This window comes from Centruroides sculpturatus, unplaced genomic scaffold (assembly GCF_000671375.1).
Source record: "Centruroides sculpturatus isolate CEXI.00-Female unplaced genomic scaffold, Cexi_2.0 scaffold646, whole genome shotgun sequence".
NCBI classification, from domain to species: domain Eukaryota; kingdom Metazoa; phylum Arthropoda; class Arachnida; order Scorpiones; family Buthidae; genus Centruroides; species Centruroides sculpturatus.
Genome location: NW_019384827.1, coordinates 1 through 27,651, shown reverse-complemented (window position 1 = coordinate 27,651; position 27,651 = coordinate 1). Strand labels below are relative to the sequence as shown.

General features: G+C 26.0%; 1 protein-coding gene across 1 annotated transcript; it reads right to left on the bottom strand.

Moving 5' to 3' along the window:
- Positions 1 to 99: 99 nt before the first annotated feature.
- On the bottom strand, positions 100 to 27,644 carry LOC111630030 (exocyst complex component 7-like; the record flags this gene model as incomplete). Its single annotated transcript, XM_023374032.1, has 21 exons — positions 100 to 160; positions 252 to 385; positions 2,843 to 2,884; positions 2,999 to 3,077; positions 3,870 to 3,965; positions 4,037 to 4,157; positions 4,238 to 4,364; positions 4,441 to 4,536; positions 4,622 to 4,681; positions 5,119 to 5,238; positions 8,246 to 8,350; positions 8,428 to 8,534; positions 8,629 to 8,693; positions 8,765 to 8,829; positions 9,089 to 9,158; positions 9,370 to 9,487; positions 13,102 to 13,146; positions 13,303 to 13,420; positions 17,167 to 17,272; positions 17,349 to 17,433; positions 27,512 to 27,644. Coding segments are annotated over 21 exons (1,953 nt in total), but the record flags the coding sequence as incomplete, so codon positions are not given.
- Positions 27,645 to 27,651: the final 7 nt, after the last annotated feature.

Below are 27,651 nucleotides of genomic sequence, written 5' to 3'. Positions count from 1 at the left end.
ATCTAGAATTATCTTTATCTTTGAAGCCAAATCACTTAAAACAAGTTGGCCTTTAAGACTTCTGATAAATAAGGATAAGTATTGTTTAACATCTCTCTATTAGACATTTAATTTAAAGATATCTGNTTCTGGATTTTTGGTAAAGTGGAAACTTGCATATCTATAAATATTTTTTTTATTTTAAGTATTCTTTATGTAATTTGATTTTAACAAAAATGCATCATCTCATTATAAAAATAAACATTTCTTACTTGTCATAAAACATTTGATACTTGGGAAGTATAAATTCTTTGTTGTCATGTTTTAAACTCTCTCGAAGTTCTACATCTGGGATAGCGTAGGCTTTCTGAATTCTATAAATTTCTTCCATTTCTTTATTAAATCCCTGTTTAAACATTAAGGATAAGAATAAGATTTAAAGAAATATTAAATTTTAAAATTTTAATGAAAAAAAAACTTTAAATAATTCATTTATTTAGACTATTTTGAACCATTAGCTTCATTTTTCAATTGAACTATTTAATATGGAACAGATAGAGAAAGAGAGATAATTTATTGTTGTCCTTCAGAGACTAGACAGTTATTAAAGTTATAATAAGTGTTTTGAGTAGTGCTGTAGCAGTTAATGAATCTCATTAAATGATCCATTTCAATTAATAAAATGCCTGAATTAAGTAGTTTTTTGAAGTCATAAAATAACAAAGGTTCTAAACAAAGTAATGGCAACTTTCATTAAAATAGTTTTGAAGATATGAATTGCATATTTGCATTAATTACACAGAAATTCTACAATTCAGACTAGTGACATACTTCCAATAACAGCAACGTAAAAATATTTTTATTTTTATCACAACCTTCAAGGAAAACTTGTTAATTTTTATAAAGTATGACAAAACAACATAATTGATTTTTAATCAGTAGTTGAATATATTATGAAAATTTAATCTTGACATTAATTAATAATGTTCTTGCATATGTATCTGATTATATAACTGTTGGAAAAATTCTTAACTTGATTCCAAGAAAGTACAAGTACATATTTAACTGTAAATGACTAACATATATAAATATCATTTTTAATTTATTCTTTAGTGGAAGTACTAAAAAAATGACATCATAAAGAAGTCATCTTTTATTAAATGCATTCTGAAAATATTTAAGCACTATTCCATTTTAAAATAACCTCCCAATCAAATTTACAGAAATGTTTATAATTAAACTTCAATAATTAATAACTGTATATGATACATAAATGAATAATTTTTGGTAATGATGCTTAATAGCTTATGAAATAGTACATTAAACTCCATGCCAATTATTATATAATACTAGATACACACACTGTCAGAGGGCATTAAAATCCTTTTTTATAACACAAGTAGTTTCAACAATATGAAATTGTCATCATCAGGCTAGTGAACATCTCAAATTTGGAAAAAACATCACTATGTGCAATATAATATTCTCAACATTTAGATATTTAAAATTCACAATAAAATTCAGAGCTTGCAAGTATGAAAAAGAACAAAAATTTGAAATAAAAGGCACAACAGAACCCTCAAAATATTTTTATGCAATAAATCCATGGTACTTTATACCATGGGATGACTAGGGTGCTGTAACAATGTGGTAAAAAAATTTAAAAAGTGATCCACAAGTTAGGAAGATCAAGTGTGAGTGTATTGCATGGGCACAAGTTGGAAATGAAAAGGGCTTCCCAAATAAATGAAGCACTACAATTGGCATAACACCTTAGGAGAGTGGTTTGGGTCCACATAGGAGTGAAGCTGGACTCTTTTTTTTTGGGTCATCTCTGTGGGGCATGTACATTTTGTGATATCCTGTTGATGTGCTGCTAAATAACTCATCAGCATTCTGACCATAACAATGATGTACAGTTTATTTCCCCAGTTGTTGGGTGCAAAAGAGATACAATATAAACCCAATTACTCAAGATGGGAGAACCTGTCCTTATCATTGCAGATAAGCCTGTGTAAAGTTGGCTGTAGAGAGAAAGGCAAGAGGAGGCCATGTTTTTTGAAGATGTGGCAAATGCTTATAGAGAGGGGACTAAGGTATGGAATTCAACTCCAAGTCCACATCCAAGTCAACTATTTTTTAGAATGTATGATAGTAGGCGAGAATAGCAAATTTTAACCCTGGTATGAACATAGTGAAATTTAGCAGATGAATACTTGTGTTTGGCAGCATAAACATTAGGTAACTCATGTATTGATAAGCCTTTTTACTTCAAAATTAAATTTTGAGAAATATTGTAAAAAACTAATTGTAAATAATATTTAAAATAAAAAGTGATATTTATAACAATAAAATTTTATTCAAATCTTAAATAAGGATACATTTTAAGTAATGATAAATTCATTTTATTAAGCATGAGTAAGTGTGATGATAAATGTAATGCATCATTATGTAAATCATTGTCACGAATAACAAAAATTTAGGAAAAATAAAGTTTTTTGATGTAATAATGAATCAATTAAAGAAAGTCAATGAAACAGTTTTTTTTTTGCAAATAGCAAGATACATTTAAATTCTATTAATTGGGCTGATCTATATCTATCAACAATATCAATGTTAAAAGAATTTTGTCTATGATAAAATAATATAGAAAAAACCAAATTGTATTAAAATTGTCATAATGCACCATAAAAGTCTATAGTAACTATAAATTGGAAATGTTACATTAAAAGTAAAAAAATTAGACATGAACACATGATTAAAAAAAGCACTTCGTTTTTTATCATATATCCACATCTTAAATATTAATAAAATTTAATAACATTAATAAATATAGTTTAGCAATATAAAATAATATACTTACTGTAAATTTATCTTTGATATTCTGCCTATCTTTATCTTTTAACTAAATACAATAAAAAGAAATTATATATTTAAATCATCAATTTCAATTTCATTATGTTTATGCTATTAACTAATAATATAGCTATAATTATTTAGCTTATTAAACATATCTCACTTTCAAGGTAGGAGCTTGTGTAAGAGTAGTTGATATTGGTTTATCAATCTCCAATACATAATGAAGAACTCTACTCCAACTAAAATTATAGATATGATTTAAATAAATCAATAAAATTTTAAAATTCACATTTTATAAATCTAATCTATTAAAATTTATTTATTTTCATACATGAAATATCTAAGGGAAAAGAGTTAAAAATTTTCAGGATTAGAAAAAATTTAAAGTTTTGTTACATGAAGCCAAAGTAAAATTAGCAAATTAATTTTACTTTGTTGACACAAATAATAAATAAATAAGAAAAAATGATCTTGTTGTCAAATGTAGTTTTCATTTTGGCTTCATGCAATGAAAGTTTTAATTACAGTAGAGTCCTGGAAACTTGAATCTTGATAACTCATTGTGTTGTTAAAAAGAAAATACTTGTAATCTAATTTTTACCTCTATAACTTATCAATAACTTATAGAATCCAATAAGTTATCGTTTCTCACTGGTAACACTTAATAATAGCATTAATTCCACCTGTTAACAAAGAATATAAACCTTTTTTCAAAGTGCCACTGCAAAACATCACAAAGTGAATGACATTAACTCTAAAATAGCCATTAAATAGCCAATATTTTTAAAATTAAAATTTAACTACAAATAGAAATAATCACTAATAATACATAGTTAATACATATATCAATTTGTACATAATACCTTTACAAAAATGTCACTATTTAGCCTAGCCTCATCACTATCTGTAAAACCCATCATTTTTGGTAACTCATCACCTCAGTCCACATTAAGTCAAGTTTGCATGCCTCTACTGTATATAAATATTAAGAAAGAAAACAAACTAATGTAGAATAAAATTTCTTTTATAACCTTTGAGAATAAATTCTTTTTTGATCACAGATTTGATCATTGTAGTAATCTTCCAAATCAGGACTACATTTACTAACAATTTCTATTAAGTTTGTCCTGAAATAAAAACATACCAATAATTAACAAAGAATGCTAATGATTTTTATGTTTTGTTTATCATAACTAACCTTTGCAATGCTTTTAATATATAATGAAGATTATTTAAACGGAAAATAGCCTTCAGATAGGGATCATTATAAGACTCACTTTTACTCTGGAGTGCTAAACCCAGAGCTGACAATACTCTCACTATTGTAATTACAAAAGAAATATCTATTACTTATAAAATTTAACTACTATAACATTAAGTATTAAACATAGAAACTTACTGATATACCGTGCTAAAGCAGTCTTATTTATATCTCCATCATCATTAAATGAAGCTAGATCTTGATTATTAAGAACAGTCCCAAGCATATCCATATAATCCTGTAATTGCTCCAGCATAATCATAACCTTAAAAATTTTTTCAATTTTATCATCTTTATAATTATTGATATTTGACTATCAGTCATAATTAAATATTACATACATTGCTTGTAAGTTCATGAACTGTACCATCTTTAGGCATTTTTGTGTCAGGATCACTTTTAATACAATCGACAAATTCTTCTAAAGCTTTGTTTATCTAAAAAAAATTCAATATTGAAAAATTTTTATGTCAACAAGTAAAAGTAAATTTTTTAAACTTAAAAATAAAGCTAAAATCTTACTGTAAATTGTAATGTTGTTGTTAGGCCCTGAAGACGAGAACGTAATTCTGATGTACCCTTCTAAAATAATCAATTTTTTAAACTTTACAACAACTATTATTACAGAAATTGCTTTTAGCCCTAAGTATAATTAAATTAATTAAAATATCTATAACCGTGAGGCAGATAATAGTAAGGGCTTATCACACCAATGATAATGGGCACAAGTGCTCAAGAATCAAAGTAAAAACATTTAATAAAACATAACATCTTATTGTACACCCCTTTTTGTTTTATTAAATGTTTTTACTTCGATTCTTGAGTGTTTGTGCCCATTATCATTGGTGTGATAAAAAAAAGCCCTTACTATTATCTGCCTCACGGTTGTAGATATTTTAATTAATTTACAACAACTATTTTAACTATGAATAAACAAAATCAAATGCACAAAGATTCAAAATTTTAACAATGTTGAAAATTTTTTCTAATAATAATTTTAAATACATTTAAAAAAATACCTGAAAAATTCCATCAAATTCAGGTTTAATGGCATTTAAATGGCGCAAAACAGGAAATAAGGAAAGTGCAGTAGAAAACTCGTGCCGAGCAGCACATTTTCTAACTCGTGTGGCAAGTCCCTATTATAAAATTGTAGTTATACATAAAATGGAAAATATTTTAAAAGATGATTCAAAAAATTTTTTCATTTAATAACTGAGTTATTCACTTTTTTGATTAATATTAAACATTATTGAAATGAAGTGTTATAATTAGAAATAATATTGGTTTTTCCAAATGTAAAATTGTAAATAGAAATAAAATGAAACGGCTTACAATAAAGAAGGCTTAAAATTCATCCAAATTAATATTTTTGAAGTTCAAAACTTTATCTTCAAAAAATACTTATATAATAGATAAGAATAGATCAAATAGGATATCATTGTGTAGCCATGTTTATGCATAAGCATTCTTTTTTGAAGTACCTCTGTCCAAAAAGAAATCTTTTAAAAATAGAATATTCACAAAAATAGATGGAAATGAGTTTTCTATTAAGGATATTGTATTTGGTGAGATATTCAAGAAGTAACATGTAAAAATTATAAACTAATTTAAAATTTATAAATAATGAATTTTAAATAAATTTATTTCTCAAATTTTGAAAATAATTTTAAAAAATCTTTATTCCTTTCACAAGTGAATTTTGTAAAGTTCAGAAAGAAGAGATGAATAGCATTTATGAAAATATTTAGAGCAATTCAAAATTCTAATGATTGAGACATTAAACTAATTGGAAAGTCATATTCTGATTAAATTGAATATTTGACAGGTTTTGGCTAGTTATAAACAAAATAAAATGAAAACAGTCAGTCATTCATCGGTTTTTATCTGATTATATTAAACTTATAATAAATTTTAACTTTTTACTATAAGCTGTTTTATTTCTCTAACTAGCAGATAAACCCAGCATTGCCCAGGCAAAAAATAACTACACCAAAAATTAAGATTAGAAGATTAGAAAAGTACAAAATAATCTAATAGATTATTTTGTACTTTCAACCCTTCTATTATATTAAATTACAGTATTTGATTTATATAACTACAAAGGATATCTTACGTAAGGGTTTATCACACCGAGTGACCAATCTAACACATTTTAAAAATTCTTTAAATTGTGTACAGTAGAGGAATAAATAATTTTTAAAATGTGTGATAAACCCTTACCTAAGATAACCTTTGTAGTTATAAAAATCAAACACTACAATATAACAAACATTAAAAAGAATCCATATAAACAATTTGGTTATTTTATATTTGAAAAGTGATCCTTGTTAGAGAGGTTGTGACACCCCGCATGTGATCGAAATTACTAACCTTGACATTCGAAAGACTTCATATGACTTGTTTAAATAAAAAAAATCTTGTAAAAATGCTATAATAATTGCTTTTATATGATAATAGTGTTTATATTTTTGCAAGAGATGAAAAAAATTACATGGGAAGTATGTTCTCGTAAATATCTCATTTATAGAAAAATAGCAGATGAGCCCGGCATTGCTCGAGCAAAAAGTAATAGTGGCGTAGCGAGGGGGTGCAAGGGAGTATATCATGCACCGGGCATCACTCGCAGAGGGGTACCTAAATGGTCTCCAAGACAAACTATATGTGTTTCTGGAGGGGGGAGCCAATAAAGTGTCGTGCCCAAGGCGCCAGTCATGTTCGCTACGCCACTGAAAAGTAACGATAGCAAAGATTTACAATTTTATAAAGCATTATTAAGGATATATATGCTTAAAATTAACCTTTTCAAAGATAAAATTAAAAATCTTATTAAAAGACAGGATATTTATGCATCTTAGCAACTTAACTGATAAAAGATTCAAAGTTTTATTAAACAGGAAAAAGAAACCAAATAAAATTTAAAATAATTTCTAATCATAAACAATGAAAAGTAACGATAGCAAAGATTTACAATTTTATAAAGCATTATTAAGGATATATATGCTTAAAATTAACCTTTTCAAAGATAAAATTAAAAATCTTATTAAAAGACAGGATATTTATGCATCTTAGCAACTTAACTGATAAAAGATTCAAAGTTTTATTAAACAGGAAAAAGAAACCAAATAAAATTTAAAATAATTTCTAATCATAAACAATGAAATTTTTATTGTTTACAAATTATGAATAGCTAAATAGCTTTTCTTCTAAATTTTATTGAAACAATGATTTTATTTTAATATTTAATAATTTTTAGAATTAAACATAAAAATACCTGACAAAATAAAATTAGATTTGACATTTCTAGTGAAAATATTCCTGAGAATAATTTTAAGTTTTAAGAATGCTTAAATATAAAGATACATTAAGAGATATAATTTTGATATTTATTGATTAATTAAAATTATGCTTTATCATCTAATTATATAAGATTTAAAATGTCAAAGAATAGTCTCAATAAAATGTGTAATTGCAAAATGATTATTATGAAATTCTAAACTATATAAATTTATGTAATTTATATTACACTAGTTTGATGACAAGGATTTAAGATTTTCAAACTAAAACTATCAGTTTTAGATCTTACTCTGATAATATATTCAATTTCAAACTAATAATAAATTATGTTGTACAAATATTTTAGAAATTAGAAATGAAAAAAAATCAAAATAAATCGGAAATAATACAAACTTGCTATCTAAGAAAAATAAAACTTTAGCTAATCAAATTTGTCATTGAAAAAACAAAATCATATATCATTATCAACCAGATCTTTCAAATTTAAACTACAAAAATGAAAACTTAAAATTAGAATAAATCAATTAATTAAAAGAAAAAACTATATAACTTGTAACCAACTAAAAGACTAAGAACTGCAAAAATAGTTTATAAGAGTATTATCTAATAAGATTATTTATTGCTGGCAATTAAATTGCCATAATGATCTTAAATTACTTACGTTTTTTTTTACAATAAGAAAAGAATCAAAAATTATGCAAGTATATAAGATTTAAGAAAAATAAAACAGGTAAAACAACAATTATAATTAAATTATTAATATTTACACAAATTTTAGTTTATTTCTAAACACAAGTTTTTAGTATATTAATATGTTTAAGTAAATATTGATATTAAAATAAAATTTACTTCTCCTTCTGAAATCACATTATCAAGAGCTTGTTGCACAACTCTGTCAAAAACAGCTACTTGCTCTGAAGGAATGATGATTTTATTCATTAACTGAAGTTCACTCTAAAAAAGAAACATCAAATTATAAATCTAGATAATATATAATTTAAAGAAGTGATACTTATTAATATAAAAATTACCTGCATTAATTTACATAAGGCTGATATTGAAGTGAGATAACCTTCTAATTCTTGTTCAATAATATCATCTTTTGTTTCAGGCAGAAGAGAAGTTTGAAATCTCTGACCTAATAAAACAATTGAAAGAATGTTTCATTATTTGAAAATCATTTTTATTGACATTTGTCTAAAAAATTATTTTGATAATTTTAATTTACTAACCAAGAACAGTACCTTCTACAGCTGGAGAATATTTCATAAAAGCTGCTGATGCTTTCTTCATAAAGCTATAAGAAAATTATTTAAATCACAAATATGCCACCTAAAATTATAATTTAAGATTTTCTTTTTTACTGACACATTTTGAATTCCTCTTCTAGAGGTCCTTCGAACTGCATTTTCTCTTACATTTCTTCTACCTCCCTGTTAAATACATAAACTATCGTTTAAAAGTATTCTGTATCAAATTTAAAATATTAGAAAACAGTTATTTTCTCATTTTAAATAAAATTATTATTATTATAGTTATTATTAAAATTAGGTCAAAAATATAAATATCGTTCTTCTCACTCATAGATTCTATGTCATTTACATGATATCATGTTGTATGTATATATTTGCAAGTAATTTGTAAACTTTTGATATTTAATAAAGTATTAAAAATAATCAAAATATTACTTACCAACAAAGGAGAATTATGTGCTGGAAGAGTATTGCTGTTTCCACTACAAGATTTTAGATGTTCCTTTAAACTAAGAATAGAAATACACTGTTTTACATCATAATTGACAAAGAATATGTAATAAATTTTATTTTTATTATTTATTAATTAATAATGAAATTAAATTTATTATAAATTTTATTCATGTTTATTACTTATTTGTAATCTTGGAATGTGTTCAAATTAAATTATGTTCATAAATTTATAAATGAAAAATAAATGATATAAACTTTCAAACTCACTTCTTAAGTGATTGCACAAGTGTTTTTGATCGAATTGTTGCATATACAGAAGTAAAATCACCGTTTCTATATTTACGTAACCAATTAGCAATTAAAATAAGTTCTTCTATTACTTTTTCTGAAAAACAAATATTAAATATTTATTCTTAAATAAATTTTCATAAAAAAATGTTTTAATTTTACTTTCACAACTGTTATATATATAGCTATACATCAACCAAAGCCGAATATTATTGGGCTAGAAACAGCTATAATACTAATAATTTAATAGACAATTTGGCATTAGTTAGGCAGCATCGCTTGATAAATTTAATAATTATAATTTAATTTAATTTAGATGATAATTTTAGAATTACTGGAAGAAAATCGTCCCACTTCAGGCCGATTCTCTAATGCCAAATTGTCTATTAAATTATTAGTATTATAGCCATTTCTAGCCCAATAATATTTGGCTTTGGTTGATGTATAGCTTTAAACATATCAGGTGTAGTAAGGATGTTTGATTAGTTATATATATATATATATAAACATGCAAAAATATTGGTATTCTGTCAAATTTGATGTTTCAGCTATTTCAATATTTTGAGACCCTCTGATCCTAAAAAAAGCCAGAATAAATGAATAAATGTGTGTGCTAACGTGTATTTTGTTTAATATCTCAGGCTAGGGCAAAGATTAAGAAACAGAATTTGGCTTTGTAACATATATAAAAGAGACATTGATGACATTAAATTTTGATGGTTAAAGGTCAAAGATGTGGGGATATAGAAAGTGTCATATGCTGAATCTCAACTGAGGTCAGATATAATGAAAATTTTACTCATTATTGAGATTTGTAATTTTTAAAAACTCATTTCTACCCTCAAAATTAAGCATTTTGCCATTTTATAATAATTAATCAAATAAGTTTTTTAATAAAATCTTGTAACAGATGATACCATACACAATTTTAACTTTGTGCTAATATGTCTTAGTGTTTTTGCTGAGAAAGTTATACAGCTCATTGCTGGATTTTTTTATATTAATAAATAATATAAAATTTATTTTTTAATAACATCTCATAACATACGGCACCAAACACAATTTCAACTTTGAGCTAGTGTCATGGTATTGTTTTAAACTTAAAAATCAGCAACTTGCTATTGCAATTTTACAATTAGTTTATTAATCATCAATTTTAAATGTTTGTTTCTGTATAGGAATAATTCTTTCAAAATAAATCTATTCTTCATTATGTTTACATTTACAGTTTTTTTTTGGACTTAGTGAATATTTAGATCTGACATCACAACAGTTGTGATAATGATAAATTTTTTGTCACATAATCAACTTCATTTTCAAAAATGTTATCTTTTAAATAGAATGATAATGAATCATTATAAAAATTTTATATCAATTGAATTTGTTTGACTGAAACCAAATAAATTGCTTTTGATACAAAAATGATATAAAACTGAACAAACATAAGAATTTATGAATTGTTTGAAACACTTAGTTAAAAGTTATAAAAATTTAATTTCAACTACAAACATTTGTTGCTTAATGCCAATAAATGTATTAGTAAACATCAAGCATTCGAAGGGAAAATGTTAACTAGTAGTCTAATTCCCATCACATTAAAAAGTTGTGTTATAAGATCAACTGAAAACTTTGTGTGGTCACTTCTGTGTTTGGTGACAACATTTTTCACTTGTAAATAAAATGATTTCTATTTAAGAGTAATTGAATTTTTCCACCAAACCAAGTGTATTGAACTCAGAAGTGACTCCAGACAAAAGTTCCAAACTAAACTCAAGAGAATTTGTTCTTATAAGAATGATAACATATTTGAAAATGTCTTGCAAAAATGCATAGCTGCATCTAGAATTATCTTTATCTTTGAAGCCAAATCACTTAAAACAAGTTGGCCTTTAAGACTTCTGATAAATAAGGATAAGTATTGTTTAACATCTCTCTATTAGACATTTAATTTAAAGATATCTGATATATATATATATNATTATTGGCTTGAATGCAAGAATACTTGCATTCAAGCCAAAAGATCAGAACATAAAATTTTAAAATCTTACAAAACAGATTTATATAGTTTTGATTAACCTTTTTCAAGCAATAAAATTTACTAAAAATTTGTTATTAGAAAATTATACACCAAAAATGGATACCAAACTGTTATAGATATGCTTCACTTAATATGCCAAACAAATTATTTCAGACAGAAAGACAAATTTTATTTATAACAGTTAAGTGTTCCAATGGACTTATTTTTATCAGCATTTCTAGCAGAAAAAGTGTATGAGACAATTGGAAGAAAATATTTTTCATAGTCCTATTGCAATTCCATACCTCCATTACCTGATGAGGCTATGTAGACATAGTAATAATAGGATGACAGTATAAAAATTTTTTAATGTATTCTTTATTATATCAACAATATATCTTCAAATATTACATTTTTGCAGTAAGCTAAAATTTTTGCACATATATAGCATTCCTTGATCTGTCAATAACTATACTTTTGAATTCAATATTCATCATAAAAGCAATTTGCCTTCAGTCTTTCTAACTAAAAAATCATATCAATTTGATAAATTTGTTAATGTAACCCTTGTGTAGCCTATATAAGGAGGCATACAAATATTCCTGGGTCATTACCATATTGTATTCAATTTCAAAAATAATTAATAAATCTATGACCAACAGTGGTTATTCTATCCCAACATTTAATTATTGAAACACAAAATTAGGTATGAATTATTTTCATTGATTACATTAACTCCAAATAATGAAAAATTATTTTTTTCTCCACCTTCTATAGTAGTGTAATATACATGTTATTAAAGTTATATAATAATCTTTCTTTTCAGCTAACATTATCCTCTCTACACAGATTATGCTTTAATGATAGAGATCAGTAGGAAAATAGAAAAAAGTTAGAAAATACTATTAAAAACTAGGAATGCAGAACATTTGTTTACTTTAGAACAAAGAAATTTTCAAATTGAGTTGGAAAAATACAAGAATGTTATTTACACTTAAAAATTTGTAAACTTTGTTATTTGAAGAAGCTCTATTTATTAAAATATAATAATTCTATATTAAAAATTTGCAAATATGGGATTATATTCTTTACTTCTATGCAAACAAAGTGAATTTTCAACACAAAAATATGTTAAAAGTGTAAATTATTTTATATTTGAAATGAGCAGATTCAAAATTTATTGTTTGTTTCAAACTTTGAATCCAACTGACAATACTTAATTTGTAAATTTAAGCATAATTACTTTTAATCATGGTTTTTTGAAAAAATGTTCAATATTGTATTGTATATTATGTCAATTTGCTAATATATATTAAAATTGCATTTCATATTTGTAAAAATTATTAAACACAGTTTTGTAAAAGAAAAAATACAGAACATAAATTCTCAATTTATGTGCTTTTAAAATATTCTAAAAATATTATCTCATTTTCTAATAATTAGAGATAAAATTTTGGCAAATTTGAAGTTCATTTACAGTTGCGATACAATGATTCTTAACTAGATAAATATTTTTTAATAATAAATTAATATTTATTCTTAGAATATTGTTTAAATATACTAATGTATTTAATTTATTAGAGTTATATATTGTCAAATACATTATTGTACACTATTTACTTCAAGCTACATTAAAATTCATTTTAATAAATTTATTAAATTATTTAATTTAACTTTAAAAAATAAATCTTTACCTGGTAATTGGTCAAAAGTTGGTTTTTCCAATCCTTGAAATATTTCTGAAAAAAAATTTTAAAACTGTATTCAGCAAATTATAATTTTGCATTAAATAATAAATTATTGTAAATAAAATACTTAAATTATCTGATTACTTGTAAATTCAATATTTTAATAAAATAAAATACACATCTAACTTTAATAATTATTAAACATACCATCATCTAAACCTAATAAATCCAAAATCATAATTGTTGGCATGGTCTTGCTATTAGAATATAAAAGATTTCTAAATTCTTTCTCTAATGAGGATCCACCATGTTCACAAAGAGCTAACTACAATGAATAATATATATATATTAAAAACAAACAAAAATTAATAAATTTTAATTTCAATTCAATTTATATGTATTTTTTTGACACTTGGAAAAGGCCTATGACCATAGTGTTGTTTAGTTTAAATAAAAAAATATAAATAAAAAGAAATTCAAATATTAACAATTGATAATTTTATAATTAAAAAAATAATTAAATATCTGCATATTAAATATTCAACTCAATTGTTCATCTGAACAAAATTCTATATACTTGATTATATAATTTTGTTTTAAATTATTAAAAATTGGAAATATAAATACCAAAAGTGCTGCAATCTTTATAAATACAGTAGAGCATCGATTATCCGACCCCCAATTAACCGTCACATTGGTTAACCGACCGTTCTAGTCTGCAAATTTCAAATGTCCGTTAATGATATGGTGCTACAATATTTGGCTATGTCTTGGCTACTTTAATATAATTTTTGTTAAATTTTTGCATGTTTTAGCTGGCAATACTGGCTAGACTATGAAAGGGAAGTCAGTATTTAAATGAGATTTAATTTTCTAATTATGAGTGGTTGTTTGTTTCGTGAGCAATAAAATAATTTAAAAATAATTTTAATGATACAATAGCGATGATTATTATTTTAAAAAAAAAATTGTTAGGCCTAACATCGATGAAAATTCAACGCGAAGTAGGTTAATGATATACTAATATACTAATTACTTTTAACTAATTAATAGCAATATACTAATATACTATAATAATAATGTATTTTTTTTCATTATTTTCGGTTATTCGATTTTTTCAGTTATCCAACCAACCTGAGTCCCCAATTGAGTTGGATAATCGATGCTCTACTGTATAAACCTGGAAAAATCTTTCTAAGCTAACAGAGGGTACATTATATGCAGAATTACAAAGATTCACTGATAAAAGTTTTATATCGTGAAACTCTGCAAAGTGACAGAATAGGAGCACATGACCGCCATCATTTAGTAGTCATGAGTTTCTAGTCTGTGTGAAGTCTCAGTTCACTGTGTTGAATTATTCAATAAATCAAGTTTAAACATAAGCTTATGTTTAAACTTGTCTTTGTTTACTTTGTACAGAATGAGGAATAACAATCACTGACTTGACTTTGAATTTTTAACTCAAAGTCAAGTCAGCAAAGTCAAGATTGCATGCTTATTAAAATTCAGAGTATTTTAAAACATTAAAAATACCTAAGAGACATATTTATATAGCAAGACTAGAAAGAACAATCATTTTGTTGTGCCATGATAGCACAGGACTGTACTGAAATAAGAAAAGAATAAAAATGCAAAGTTATGGGTTATTCCCATACTTTCATTAAAATCCACATTTGGTACTGTGAAATTTGGTTATTCTCAAAATTAAAGGTGATATGAAAAGGTCAATACTTTTCGTAGGATGCTGAAGAACAAACTGTCGTATGGACTGATGGAAAAGCAGAGAATTTCTTCATGCATGGAATGCAAAAATAGATCGAACATTTAGAACTACATGTCATTCTGGTGATTATGTTAAAAAATGAATGCATATTGATTAAAATAAATTATTTTTCCTACTTTTAAAATTGGTCCTAAAAAGTTAATTTTGACTACAAAACATCTTTAATTTTTATGCATGTTAATAGAACCAATATAATCTTGTTGCAAGCACATTATTCAAGTAAATCCATAACATATTTTTATAGATAAGCTGTTAATCTATCTTCCCATATTAATTTTATAAAAATAGAGAACTTACTTATCAATCAATCCTCAGATTAAAAATTCCAATTATTTAAAATAAAACTTAATTGTAACAATTGTTTAGATCACTGGTGTGTAAACTTGATTGGCAAGATAAATTGCACATAAGTTGTAGATAGGTGGGCCATAAATATTTTGTATAATCCTTATATTAAATGTAGGCCTATTTCTATCATTTACAAGTAATATGTCAAATATATTCAAAGGCAGATTTGCATGGGCTAGATTAACAGATAATTTTTACTACTGGTTTGGATCATTAATTGAAATCACATTATGATACATAATAAACTTCAGCTTTTTATATATATATATATATATATATATATATATATAATATGAAAGTTATGNAATAAAATTCTTTAGAAAAACTACAAATCTATATAAGTTAATAACTATTGTAACTTGTATAAGAATAACTGATGATAAATCTCCCTGCATAATGATTAGTGATTAAGTAATACATTCTGACTGCACTGAGAACACACTAACTATCATATATTATATCAATAATTAATGAATTTCTTCTATGCTAATTTTGAAAAACCTAGTTAAATCTTTTCCAAGTATTTCATTCTAAATTCTAAAATATTTAAATATTCAAAGTAATAGCTGGATGGCTGAGGCAATTAAGATTTAATGTTCAGGATCTGGAAATGAATCCTGGTGAGCAACCTCATCAATTTTTCATGGGCAGTCTGTCCAAAAATGTTGATCCGCATCCCTCATTACCCAATTGCTTCCATTGTGGATCTAGCTGAACCCACAATGGATATGGAATAGAAGGTCTTCTTAGTGCCTACAGGGCTAAAAGAGCAAAAACAAAGTATTTGATTTCTGAAGAAAAACTATGCAATTTCTTCTGTAATTAAACATAAAAGCCAAACTGATTACAAGATTTCTCAAGATTATTAACAAGTTGACAATATAATGTTTAAATTATTAAAGTAATATTTCTAACTCAATGCATTTTATAATTGTAAAAGTACAGTAAAACTTCTCTAACTAAAAGCTACAAGGGGCAGGAAAAAACTTTTAGTTACAGGCAATTCAAGTTAGAGAACAAAAGTAAAAAATGCCAATTCTAAATAGATCTGTATTTTTATCTCTCTTGCTTTATATAAGAATCTTTGATAGCTTTTTTTTTTGTTTTAAGCAACCCGTGTAATGCCTTTCAGCAAAATGTTCAATGTAGCTAATGGAATCAAACAGTTTGCAAATACATCTTATTGAGATAAAGCGAGAGGACCTCTCACTAAAATAATGTCTGAAAATTGGAGAGTATTGTATTGGAGAGTAGATACAATTAACAGTCTGAAAATTTCATGGAAATCTGATAATTAGCATCACTTTGGATAGAATAAATATTAAAATTTGAGTCAGAGAAGTCAAAAGTAGCATAAATTGGTGTTGGTGGGTCATGAAAAACTTTGACTTGGAGAAAATTTGAGTTAAGAAATTGAAATTGGAGACATCAAATCCCTATGCTATTCCATTGAGACCTACCAAGTGCTTCATTTTCTTCGAGTTACAGAAGTTTTACTGTATTGTTTAAATAGTAAAGTTCCTAGAGAATATATTATTTTGTTAAACTTCTTAAAGTGCTTAAATGCTATTACAGTTTAAATAAATTAAGGTATTTTAAGTTATTATTGTTTGCTTCATATCTAATAGAATCTATTATCATTTATGGTGATTTGATAGAATAGCCAATCAACAAAAAACAATAAGATATTTTAGCTAAAAAAGTAAAGAGAACAAATTAAAAATCTATAGTGTATTTTTACTAAAAAATAAAATTTCTATTTCAAAAATTGTTTAATTTATTGCTTGCATCCTAAAAAAATACTTATTGTTCAGTTATACATATTTAAACTAATACATTATAATTTTTATTGTAATTCTACTTAGTAGTAAACATATTTATTAACTTCAAACACAATCCACGCAAAACACATAAGAAAGAAAAATAAATATTTTTACCAGCTGTTCCAATTGTCGCTTATGTGGATTGTTCTTTTTAAAAAATTCAATGGCTTTCACTAATTTTTCCATAGCTTCTAAATATGTTGTTAAGCATCCTCTAGGGCTAAATTTAAACAAAAATTTTTTATAATTTCTCAATTTACAGAAAACTTTTATTAAAGTTTTAAAACACATCTTACCCATCTCTTATTATTGGTTCAACTTCTCTTGCAACATTATAAAACTGGATGTAATAATCCAAATATTCCATTGTTTTTTCAATATCTTTTATGTTAAGAAATAAATCGAAAAAAGAAAATATCAAAGTTTTTATAAATACATAATTAGAAATTAAAAATATAGTGATGCCTCATACTTCAAATTTAATTCATTCCAAGAATTCATTCAAAGTTTGAAGAATTTTTTCCCTTTAGAAATAATGGAAAAGAAGTTAATCAATCCCCAGACCCTAAACAATACCTATTTTGATAAACTTAAAACATCAAATACATATAATTTAAGGTAAAAAATAACATAATTAAATGTCCTAATAATAAATTTAAACATGAAAATCATAAATAAAAATTTGTAAATACAGTATTGTATAATTAAATGAAAATTGAATTTATTGGTTGCACATAGTCCACATCGGCATCTTAATGTATACATGTAATTTGATTACATTTGTGAAATTTAACACATTAATAAATAATATGAGATTGTATTCTTTGTTTAGATGCTTATTTTAAACTCTATTTCACATTTGTTTAAATAAAATCAAGTAATGTCTTCAGATAAAAAGGTATATTGAGCATATTATGCTTTTTGACTTTCACGAAGAATATAATAAACAATAAAAAATACTCATAATGTATATGAGGTGATGATCCTAAACTTTGAGCATATTAAATGTGGTTTAAAAAGTTTATTTTGAATTAAAGAATACAAAATGTATGGGGTGCCCAAAAACTGTTGATAAAAAACAGTCGCAGGAAGAAATTGTTAAAAATCAACAAATAACACACAATACAATATATATATATAATTACACACCAAAAATAATGCAAAAAAGCACTGAAAACATACAAGCATAATGCAAGAGAGAGTGAGAAATGACTCGGACACATGATAGATTGTGCTTGAAGCATAAACACAATTTTTAACTGTATGTGCAGTTTGAACTCCAAGACAAAGTTTTCTCAAATCTTGCCTTTGAACTTGAAGCATTCAAACTAAGAGGTACTACTGTAATTTAAAAGATTAATTTACAATTGAAGGCAATATATCTTTAATTTCTTTTAAATCAATAATTTTAATATTGCACATATTGGAGAGTTTATTACTTTTTCACATGATGTGGTAACTCAAACTTTGAACAATAAATTCTACTAAAATTTACCTTGGAGTTCAAAGTGCAAATGCAGTGAAAAATGTGCTTGAAGCATACAAACAATTTGTTGAGCACACAAGTTGTCTCTCGCTCTTGGGTTATGCTCATATGTTTTCAGTGCTTTTTCTCATTTTATTTTTGATGTGTTTGTTTATATTGTGTGTTGTTCATCAATTTTTAACAATTTGCTCCTTTAATTTTTCTTCATTCACAGATTTGAGACCCCTCCATACATTTTGTATCATTTGGTTTAAAATTTCCTGAACAGAACTTTTTAAACCATATTTGACACATTCAAAGTTTGGGAGCATCATCCCCATGCACATTGTGAATTTTGTTTACTGTTTGTATGTCATCATATCCTTTCTGAAACTCTTAATAGGCCTGATATGCTTTTTATTTGAAGACATTTTGACTTGATCAGTGTAAAAATTTTAATAAAAATGTTTGTCAGCTCATTTGTAATAAATGAATATTTTTACTAAAATGCAGTAACTTAAACATTTTCAGCTTAATTGGCAATTATCTACATGGTTTATTCAATAAAATTCTTTAGAAAAACTACAAATCTATATAAGTTAATAACTATTGTAACTTGTATAAGAATAACTGATGATAAATCTCCCTGCATAATGATTAGTGATTAAGTAATACATTCTGACTGCACTGAGAACACACTAACTATCATATATTATATCAATAATTAATGAATTTCTTCTATGCTAATTTTGAAAAACCTAGTTAAATCTTTTCCAAGTATTTCATTCTAAATTCTAAAATATTTAAATATTCAAAGTAATAGCTGGATGGCTGAGGCAATTAAGATTTAATGTTCAGGATCTGGAAATGAATCCTGGTGAGCAACCTCATCAATTTTTCATGGGCAGTCTGTCCAAAAATGTTGATCCGCATCCTTCATTACCCAATTGCTTCCATTGTGGATCTAGCTGAACCCACAATGGATATGGAATAGAAGGTCTTCTTAGTGCCTACAGGGCTAAAAGAGCAAAAACAAAGTATTTGATTTCTGAAGAAAAACTATGCAATTTCTTCTGTAATTAAACATAAAAGCCAAACTGATTACAAGATTTCTCAAGATTATTAACAAGTTGACAATATAATGTTTAAATTATTAAAGTAATATTTCTAACTCAATGCATTTTATAATTGTAAAAGTACAGTAAAACTTCTCTAACTAAAAGCTACAAGGGGCAGGAAAAAACTTTTAGTTACAGGCAATTCAAGTTAGAGAACAAGAGTAAAAAATGCCAATTCTAAATAGATCTGTATTTTTATCTCTCTTGCTTTATATAAGAATCTTTGATAGCTTTTTTTTTTGTTTTAAGCAACCCGTGTAATGCCTTTCAGCAAAATGTTCAATGTAGCTAATGGAATCAAACAGTTTGCAAATACATCTTATTGAGATAAAGCGAGAGGACCTCTCACTAAAATAATGTCTGAAAATTGGAGAGTATTGTATTGGAGAGTAGATACAATTAACAGTCTGAAAATTTCATGGAAATCTGATAATTAGCATCACTTTGGATAGAATAAATATTAAAATTTGAGTCAGAGAAGTCAAAAGTAACATAAATTGGTGTTGGTGGGTCATGAAAAACTTTGACTTGGAGAAAATTTGAGTTAAGAAATTGAAATTGGAGACATCAAATCCCTATGCTATTCTATTGAGACCTACCAAGTGCTTCATTTTCTTCGAGTTACAGAAGTTTTACTGTATTGTTTAAATAGTAAAGTNTTCATCTTTTTCATGTTTCGAAGAAGCAATTCTCAGTCGCTCAACGAAATCTCCAAATCTCTTCCTATTACCGATCATAGGAAGGAGAAACCTTCGATGACTACTTCCACTCGTTAAAACTCTTTGTAATGATTCTAATGTCTTTAATTATAATTTTTGTTAATGCCACACACAACATATCATTACTTCCTCTTTAAGTCAGCTTAAAGTATAATTATAAAAAATTGTACTTTAAGTTGATAAAATAAAACTTAATTGTAACAATTGTTTAGATCACTGGTGTGTAAACTTGATTGGCAAGATAAATTGCACATAAGTTGTAGATAGGTGGGCCATAAATATTTTGTATAATCCTTATATTAAATGTAGGCCTATTTCTATCATTTACAAGTAATATGTCAAATATATTCAAAGGCAGATTTGCATGGGCTAGATTAACAGATAATTTTTACTACTGGTTTGGATCATTAATTGAAATCACATTATGATACATAATAAACTTCAGCTTTTTATATATATATATATATAAAGCTGGTCTTTTTCAGATCCATTATAGGTTCAGCCAGGCCACAATGAGATAGCCAAGTGGTAAGAGATGGAAACCAAAAATGTCTGAGAATTTTTGATCACACGAATTCAATTCTAGATCCTCAAAACAGTAGCTGATGCCTAAACCACTTCTGCCAACCAGATGCTATTTGCAGGGCTTGTAGCACATAAGTCAAAACAAGTGAGAAAAGTAAATTTTTGGATGGAAAGTGAGTAAAATGTGACCAAGAAGTGAGAAATCTTTCAGTGAAAAGTGGACAGGAACTGGTATATGCAACTGCAATGAATTAATAATTTTTTATTTTCTCTGTAATTTCTTTAGTTATCTGTATAATTTTTACATGATCAATAATGTTTGTTTCTATTAGTGATGAGATCATACCAAAATTCCTCCATATTCCAATTCTTTTGAATACATTTTAAAGTTTATTTTAGTTTAGCAAAATTAATGATTTACATTATGAGTATGGTACATTCATTAATGAATAAACATCAAGCTTATGAATGGAAAATAATTGGGAAATCCAGAATTAATCTTTTGAAAGAAAGCCTAAAATTCTCTATTTATATGTGGATATGCATGCTTTTATTGTGTACTATNGAAGAATAATAGAACTATTAAAATATGTATATAAAATATAATCATATTTAAATTCATATAAAAGTTCAAAAGTGATTTTTCGAAAACAATTTTCCAGAAATTTATACTCTTAACGATGAATGAGAACCGTGATTTGTCACTTGAGTGTCACTCACTAACACGTGTATCCGCTCTTTTATGGCATCTATGAATTCACTTCACCTAACTCTAACATAGTAAACAGAACCGTAACGAACAGACATAGTCTTTATAATTCGAGACTTCTAGCGAAACTATTTACCGTATAAATGAAAATAAATAAATGTCCAAGAATTAAACAATTAACAAACTTAAAATGCATAAAATAACATACACTTTTTAAAATCCCAAAATATTAAGTTAAAATAAAAATATAATACAATACAAGCTTATTTTATGATCTAATATGCAATATCATAATGTTTCTAGTAATAAATTAAGATCGAATATAAAATTATCATCAGTGTAAAAATATAATATATATAATTATTAATTGCATGGATCGGAAATAATATAATTAAATACGGTAACTTAAATTTGTAAGTCGAGTACTTTAGTGTTTTACGTGTTCCCTGAAGTATTAGGATTACAAATTTAAATGATTTAATCATAATACATAGTCAATCATAAAGTTTATATATAATGCATAATCTGAATCGCATTATTCATATACAGTATACACAATACGTAGAATATATGAAACCCAGGGCCGTCAATAGAAAGGGACTACGGATTTTTCGCCGGGCCCGGAGAAAACTTAGGGGTCCGTAGTAGGGGTCCCTATAAATTAATGTTATTTTAACTAATAAAAAAACCAAAATAATTGTTTAGATTTATAAAATAGGAACCTAAATTTGATTTACGGTATGTTTAGGGCCGTCGAGAGAAGCTGGGGAATTTTCCTCGGCCCGGAGAAAACTTAGGGGTCATAGTGATTTTTAAGACTGCTTTTTTATGAATAAAGAAACCTTCTACGTATTCAAATCTCTTCGCCTTTTGCCTCTTTGCACCCTATAAGAGGCAAATGGATATGCTCTACAGCCGGGTCCCATCCCCATACAAGCTCCCGACGGCCCGTTATACGTTTCTACTTTTAGAAGAGATTTGATAAAATTCAAATAATCGTAGTCTGTAAAATAATTCTGAAAGACATTTTCAATAGTGTTTAGTTATCTATAAAAATAAATCTGTCAATATTATCTACGATACATAAACAATATCGTAATATCGTCATAAAGATTACGATGGATGCCATTTCAAAAATGACATGGTGAATTTAGAAAATTCAATACACAAATAGAGAAATGAAAATATGGTTTATTTCTGATAGCAAATATTATTTATTTGAAATTACATCATAAAAATTATCTTGTCTCGATGATTCTGATAAAAATTATATTTTTATATGCGAAAATCAGGTTATATGTTGATAATTATTTGTAAAATATAAACGATTACTATTTATAGAATATATAAAAACTGTCTTTTTAAAATTGAAATATAATTTTTTCTTCGAAATTTGAAGTATGGACAGTCCATACTTTTCAACTGACTGCACAGTTAATAGTTAAATAATAACCAGTTACATTTAAATGTAACAAATGGTGCTTAATTTTTGATGATTATTATTGCATTTGTTGGCTAGATGGCAACATTGTATNAATGAAATTGTATTTATTATTATTGTATTTATAAGTATTGTGATTTGAATATTTCGTTTAATTTAAGATATTTCCTATATGTTATCAATTATACAGAGAATATTTTAAATTAGGGTAATATATAATTTAAATAATAACTTTTAAATTAAAATTACCCAATAAAATTTAACTTAATACAGGTTACAAATAGAAAATCTGTTAAATAAACAGATAGAATTCAAAATAGGATGAAAGTAAAGTCTCCTATTACTTGAAAGATTAACCTTGATTTAGGAAACTTGATATACTTTAAAAAGAAAGCAATCGAATAAAATTTTTAATTTCTCTCCCATTATATGAATAACATATATTAATCATGATATCATCAATGTGATTTATCAATAAAGAATATCATGGACTATGAACATTTAAAACATCAATTGAAATCAAAATTAATTTCATAAATGCCGGAATTTCTCTTTGTATTTTAATCATATTATTTCAATAAATATTTTTAAAATCAGTATTTTCTACTTATAAAGATGGACCCTACAGGTTACTATCCTTTCTTTCTTTTAATATTATAAGAAAAGTTTGCCAATAATAGAAATCATAGTAATGATTGTAAGCCTTATCATCATTGATTGCGATATTAAGTTAATCTGTTTATCGATATGATATAAGAAATTATTAAAGAATCGTCCAATATTCATAAACAGAGTTCTACTCAAATTTTGGTTTTAAATTCCCTGACCCTCAAGTCCCTTACGGTATGGCACATTAACAAAATAAAACATTACTTGACTTACTACTCACATTACACTATTGCTCCTTCAATTTTTTAACTGGTTATTTTTTCTAATTAACAGTTATATACCTTTCATAATCGATAAATTAGTAAAATTAAAAATAAATTACGAAAGAAAGAATTATGGCATGTCTTCTCTACATAAAACTAAAATGTTTNAACTGTGATGCTTTTAAAACTTCTGTAAAATCATGTTTTACTAGGGTTGTCATACATCCATATTTAGTATGGACAGTCCATACTTTTCAACTGACTGCACAGTTAATAGTTAAATAATAACCAGTTACATTTAAATGTAACAAATGGTGCTTAATTTTTGATGATTATTATTGCATTTGTTGGCTAGATGGCAACATTGTATAAGCAAATGTAATGGTTCTGTTGCTTAGAAAACATGTGCACATTCATTATAATGGTATTTCAATTCGACAGTACTTGTCGTCTAAGTAGTAACATAGTTTTCTTACATTTAAAATTGAATTCTGTGCCCCAAAGGAAAGTATATATTTAAACTTTATATTATATGCCTACATTTACCAGATTGAAAAATATAAATAAATTTCTTTTGTTTTTCCTTGTTATCCGAGTACTTTTAATGCTAATCCGTTCGTATTTTGCCTTCAACTGTTATAATAATCCTAGTTTTACATGTATAAAAAAATACAACCATCAGCAAATTAATTTTAAACTTTTTCAGTATAAAAATACACACACATTAGGTGTTAAAATCAAAATATATTAAAATCAAATAAATTATATCATCAAAAGTCAATTAATTAAAATACAAGCTGTTTGCCTTTCTTCTAATTATTAAAGCTATGCTACTTTATTTACTCACATAAAAAAATAACTATGATTTAGCATGTAATGCAAAATATTTCCAAATTATTTATAGATAGACCTAAAGATCATTTACTGAACTATATATTATGAAGATATGTTATGTATGGGCATTTAAAAGCTATTGATTTTGCAAATATATATAAATGAATTTGGAATTACTTAATTCTTTGTTAAACCTTACATGTTTCGAAGAAGCAATTCTCAGTCGCTCAACGAAATCTCCAAATCTCTTCCTATTACCGATCATAGGAAGGAGAAACCTTCGATGACTACTTCCACTCGTTAAAACTCTTTGTAATGATTCTAATGTTTTCTCCATCTATTAAAACTTACATCTAGCGAGATGAATTAAGTTATTAACAACATTTTATACAAAATAAATTTTATGCTGCAAAGAAATAAAAGCTGCTATGTATTTAAAATTACTGTAATGGACGGCGCCATTTTTCTTTAGATAATCAGAAAATTTTCTTTAGATTAATCAGAATAAGTTAATATTACAACAATACTCGCAAAGAAATTACAGCTAATTCTCTTTTACTCAAAGAATTATCCCATTACGTCATTTATGGCCGCCATCTTTGGAAACTGCTTCGTTAGCAGAAGTGATGACCTCAAGAAGGTTAATGAAATGATGCACTTTTTCCCATGCATCTTGCAATCAGCATGCCTCATAAATGCTTTAATTCTATTGTATTCAACACTAAATGAGGTTTGACAAATGACACAATGAGCTGAACAAATATCATCATCACAAGTTAACCAATTTTTGAAATCATTCACTTGACCCATGAATGTCTAGACCAATTCATCTTGAAAATTCAATTTTAGAACTCAAAATGGCACATTATTTTACTTAGAATCGCATTAATTACATTTGAAAATTCAATGCATAACATTCAAGCATCTTCTGTGAATCCTAACAAAAACTTTCATAATTATAATCAGAAAGTAGTTTTATCATTATAAGTAAACTTACTGAATATTAAAAATAATTTTATATTTCAATTGGAAAAGTTTAAAATATAAACAGAATTATATAATATTGTTTTAGCTGACTGCTGGCATGGATTTGAAACTATGTACTTTGATAGTTCAATCAATGTTAATTTGCTTATAATTAAAATTTTTAAAAAGCAGGCAAATTTATAAAACAAAAATTAACAAAAGTAATAAAAAAAAATATTAAAATTTGATCATCTTTTGTGTGAAACAACACTAGAACAATTTCTATAGTTATGTTGCAAAAGAAAAGAGTTGCAATTAATTAAAAATTGTAATTAAGGATTCAAAAATGCAGGCAAAAGTAAATATAAATTATTAAAAATAATTATAAAAGCTAAAACAAAATTAATACTAAATAAAGTAAACTAACAATAATAATTAAAACTCTGCCCTTTATACTGAAATCAAAACTAAAATTAAAAATAAAATCAGAATTAATTAAAATGAAATCAATTAAAAATTAAAAACGTTTAAAAGTTGTTTTGAAATTTTCAAATTGTAAATGAAATTACTTTTTTAAATTTACATTATTTGTGTGCAGCAATAACAGAACATTTTGCTTTCAATATATACACAGTCAAGTTGGCCGAATGGCAACACTAATGTCACCCTAACTCCCTTAAAATGGGGACAGTTAGTACTAACCAAGTGAAATCTCTGATCGCTCTGACTTCATGAAAGAAAAGTCACCATTGCATACTCTGATTTGTCAATATGAAAGTTTCCAATAAACGAATACTTAATTGTTAATATCATAATTTAAAAAATGTTTAATCTTCAACCAAAACAAATAATTTTCTTATAAAATGTGGAAGAATCATTTTAGGAATCAAAACTTGTGACAACATTTGCTTGATTCTGATTAACTGTCCCATCACTAGTTTATACTAGTGTAATCTTTATTAATTGTCAGTTTTATTTCTTTTCTCAAAATAAGATGTGACTATGTGACTAGTACTTCTTTCCCATTCTCTGACTTATGCCACAGCTAATAAAGTTTGGTGTAAACGCTATGCTTCCAATATTTGAAACTTGGAGTGCCAACCAACAATCATGACACACATGACTAACTGCATAACAAAAAATTCTCTTCAATGACAGCATTAAAGACCAAGTCAATTTTTTTCCAAATTGAAACATCAGCCACTGTTGTTGCATTTCTGTATTAATTTATTGTAGATATTCATCTGCATAAATTATGTCATTTTAGATTCACTTGATACAAAATATGTTATCCATTGAATTATCTTGGCAGTATTTTTATATTTTGAAATTTTAATAAAAATTCAAAGTAAAAATGATGCAAGTTTGATAATGTTCTTGGCTCATTTCCAAATATTTTATCTAAAGTGACTGTTGAATCTCCAAGATGACTTCATAGGAAATCACTAGTCCCTCTAACTCCTCTTTTGCTCATATCACTATACTTTCTCTCACCAATAGGTGGCACCATGATGAACTTTTGTGAGGTGTATACATCATTAATGATTACCCAATCTATTTTGTCACAAACCTTGTAAACACGTCATAATTGTATCCAAAATATGACATATAGCACGCAACATATACTCAGATCTCAAAATTAGTGAGAAAGGTGAGGTTTTTATAAAAATAGTAGTGAATAGTGAGCAATCTGAAAAATAGTGAGTAAAAGCAAGAATAGTGAGTCACTACAAGCCCTGCATTTCCAGTTTTTATATTAAAATTATTTTATAAACTCATAAATTAGTATTAAATCATAATTAAAGGATACTATTTTGTCTTCTTTGTAAATTCCCTGTTTCATGGTAGACCGGAAGTATTGTCTGCTCTAATTTCATCAAACGTTCGTCAAATGATGTCAATATACTGCACATTCCTTTAGTTAACTGACTGCTTTTCAGCGCAGCTTCT